Here is a 1,900-nt window from a genome sequence, read left to right as displayed (position 1 = left end):
GGCCAGTAGGCCTACACCAAAATAGTGTAAATAAAGACTGTAACAGCCAGGCCTTCAACAACAACAAATGCACCTATAAGTTTGGTTTGGTAACCTAACGTGTTGTTGTGATGATGTAATCAAAACGCGGCGACAAGCACGGCGCGCGACCATGCTCGCGGCTGGCTCACAGCCAACATGTCTGCCGCTTGGAGATATTTAAAAATATCAGAGAAAGAGGCGCGGATTGCGATTTGTAAAACGTGTTCAGCTGACATTTCTCGAGGGGGTGTAACTGCAAAGACTTTCACCACTTCGGGATTACTCCACCACTTGAAATCAAAACACCCGGACAAATATGCGGAGTATGATCAACGTAACCCTGTTCTCAGACATTCGGTGATATTTTTTCGGTGCTACAACCCTTTCGGCCGAAAGGGCCTTTTTAACCATTTTCGGCCGATAATTTTCGGTGGCCGAATACTCGGTGCATCCCTAAAATACAGTGACCTAAAGTAACACCACTATATAAACATGTGACATCATCAGCTGCCCTGCGCTTACCTTGCTGGAGCTGAGGCATATTTGGCCCTATTTGAGGACCACGCTGCGGCCCCATGCCAGGATACATTTGCCCAGCATTGGGGGGTATGTTGTGGGGCTGCTGGTGTTGGGGGTGTGGAGTAGACAGAGGGATTTGGGGAGTTCTCTGGGTCAAAGCGTTGGGTGTAGGCTGCAGGGCTGTGTAGCCTGAAGCCTCTGGGGGTACGGCTAGTCCTGCGGTAGGGGGCCTGCCTTGTTGGGGAGGTGGTGTCGGGGTCCCCAAAACCCTCATGGGGGACATGGATGAAGGGGAGGAGTAAGATCCCTGAGCTGGGGGGGCAAGGTGGGGCTGGTTTTGGGCCTGGGGAAGATTCTGGGGGTGCATAGGCTGCCCCTGCTGCTGCATCTGGGCAGAGAGGGCCTGATGGGGCTGGGGTTGGTGCGCTGGTGCGGGGGGGTATCGCTGCCCTGGTTGGCCAGCTGCTGGGACTGATCCCTGGGTAAACCTCTGGCCGAGCTGCCCTGGTCCCATGGCCTGGCTGGTGTTAGCATTGACATTAGCACCCTGACCCATCCCGGGTCCCATGGCTCCGTACTGTGCCTGATAGCCGGGGTACTGGCCGGCCCCAAACCCTGTCATACCCGGCTGGTGCTGGTGTGAAGGCTGTCGGGAGGGGGAGTGTGGGAACCGGGATGTGTGGCCCATGTTGGGATAGCCCTGGGGTTGTGACTGGGGCTGGGGATGACGCATCTGGGCGCCCCCCATTCCAACATGTCCCAGGTAGTGTGCTGGGTCCTGAGCGGTGGGTTGTGCCATGCTTTGTGGGGGATTTGCCATGCCCTGTGAAGGGTAGTGTTGGTTCATGCGAGTTGCATTTGGTGTGGGGGGGCCCTGCATCCCACCATAGTTGCCTTGAGACATCTGGTAGCCCCCCAGCTGGTTGGGGCCAGCCCCAGGTTGTGCAGGAGGCTGCTGATAGGCTGATCTGCTCGGCAGCGGCTGCTGTTGGCCCCAGACAGCAGCCCCACTTCCTCCTGCAGCATCACCCGGGTACCCATGGTGGCTGCTGCCAGAGTTAGCAGGGTTATTATGGTAGTGGGAAGCCAAGCCATTCATTGCTGTGTTCACGTTAGGTGGCCCCTGGCTTGGACCGTTCGGGGACATCATTCGTCCTGCGGCAGCTGCACCAGGTTGATCGTAGCCCGTGTAGGGGCCATGGTCATACATTTGTCCCAGTTTAGGCTGCCCTGGTCCGTGGATCATCCCTTGGTGGTAGCCCCTGTTTCCCTGGTGCTCATGGTTCAGAGAGGGATTATTTTGCTGGGCTAAAGGGTTGGATTGTGCAGGGGCAGGCTGCTGAGGAAAGCAGTCTCCTAA

General features: G+C 56.8%; 1 protein-coding gene across 1 annotated transcript; it reads right to left on the bottom strand.

Moving 5' to 3' along the window:
• Positions 1–543: 543 nt before the first annotated feature.
• LOC104956440 (basic salivary proline-rich protein 2-like) lies at positions 544–1,894 on the bottom strand (the record flags this gene model as incomplete). The annotated part of the gene is made up of 1 exon (XM_010783922.1): positions 544–1,894. A coding segment is annotated over exon 1 (1,243 nt), but the record flags the coding sequence as incomplete, so codon positions are not given.
• Positions 1,895–1,900: the final 6 nt, after the last annotated feature.

The sequence above is a fragment of the Notothenia coriiceps genome, unplaced genomic scaffold, assembly GCF_000735185.1.
Source record: "Notothenia coriiceps isolate Sejong01 unplaced genomic scaffold, NC01 NC01_scaffold00026060, whole genome shotgun sequence".
In the NCBI taxonomy this organism is placed as follows: Eukaryota; Metazoa; Chordata; class Actinopteri; order Perciformes; family Nototheniidae; genus Notothenia; species Notothenia coriiceps.
The sequence above is the reverse complement of the archived record's forward strand: the minus strand, read 5'-3'. Positions and strand labels throughout refer to the sequence as shown.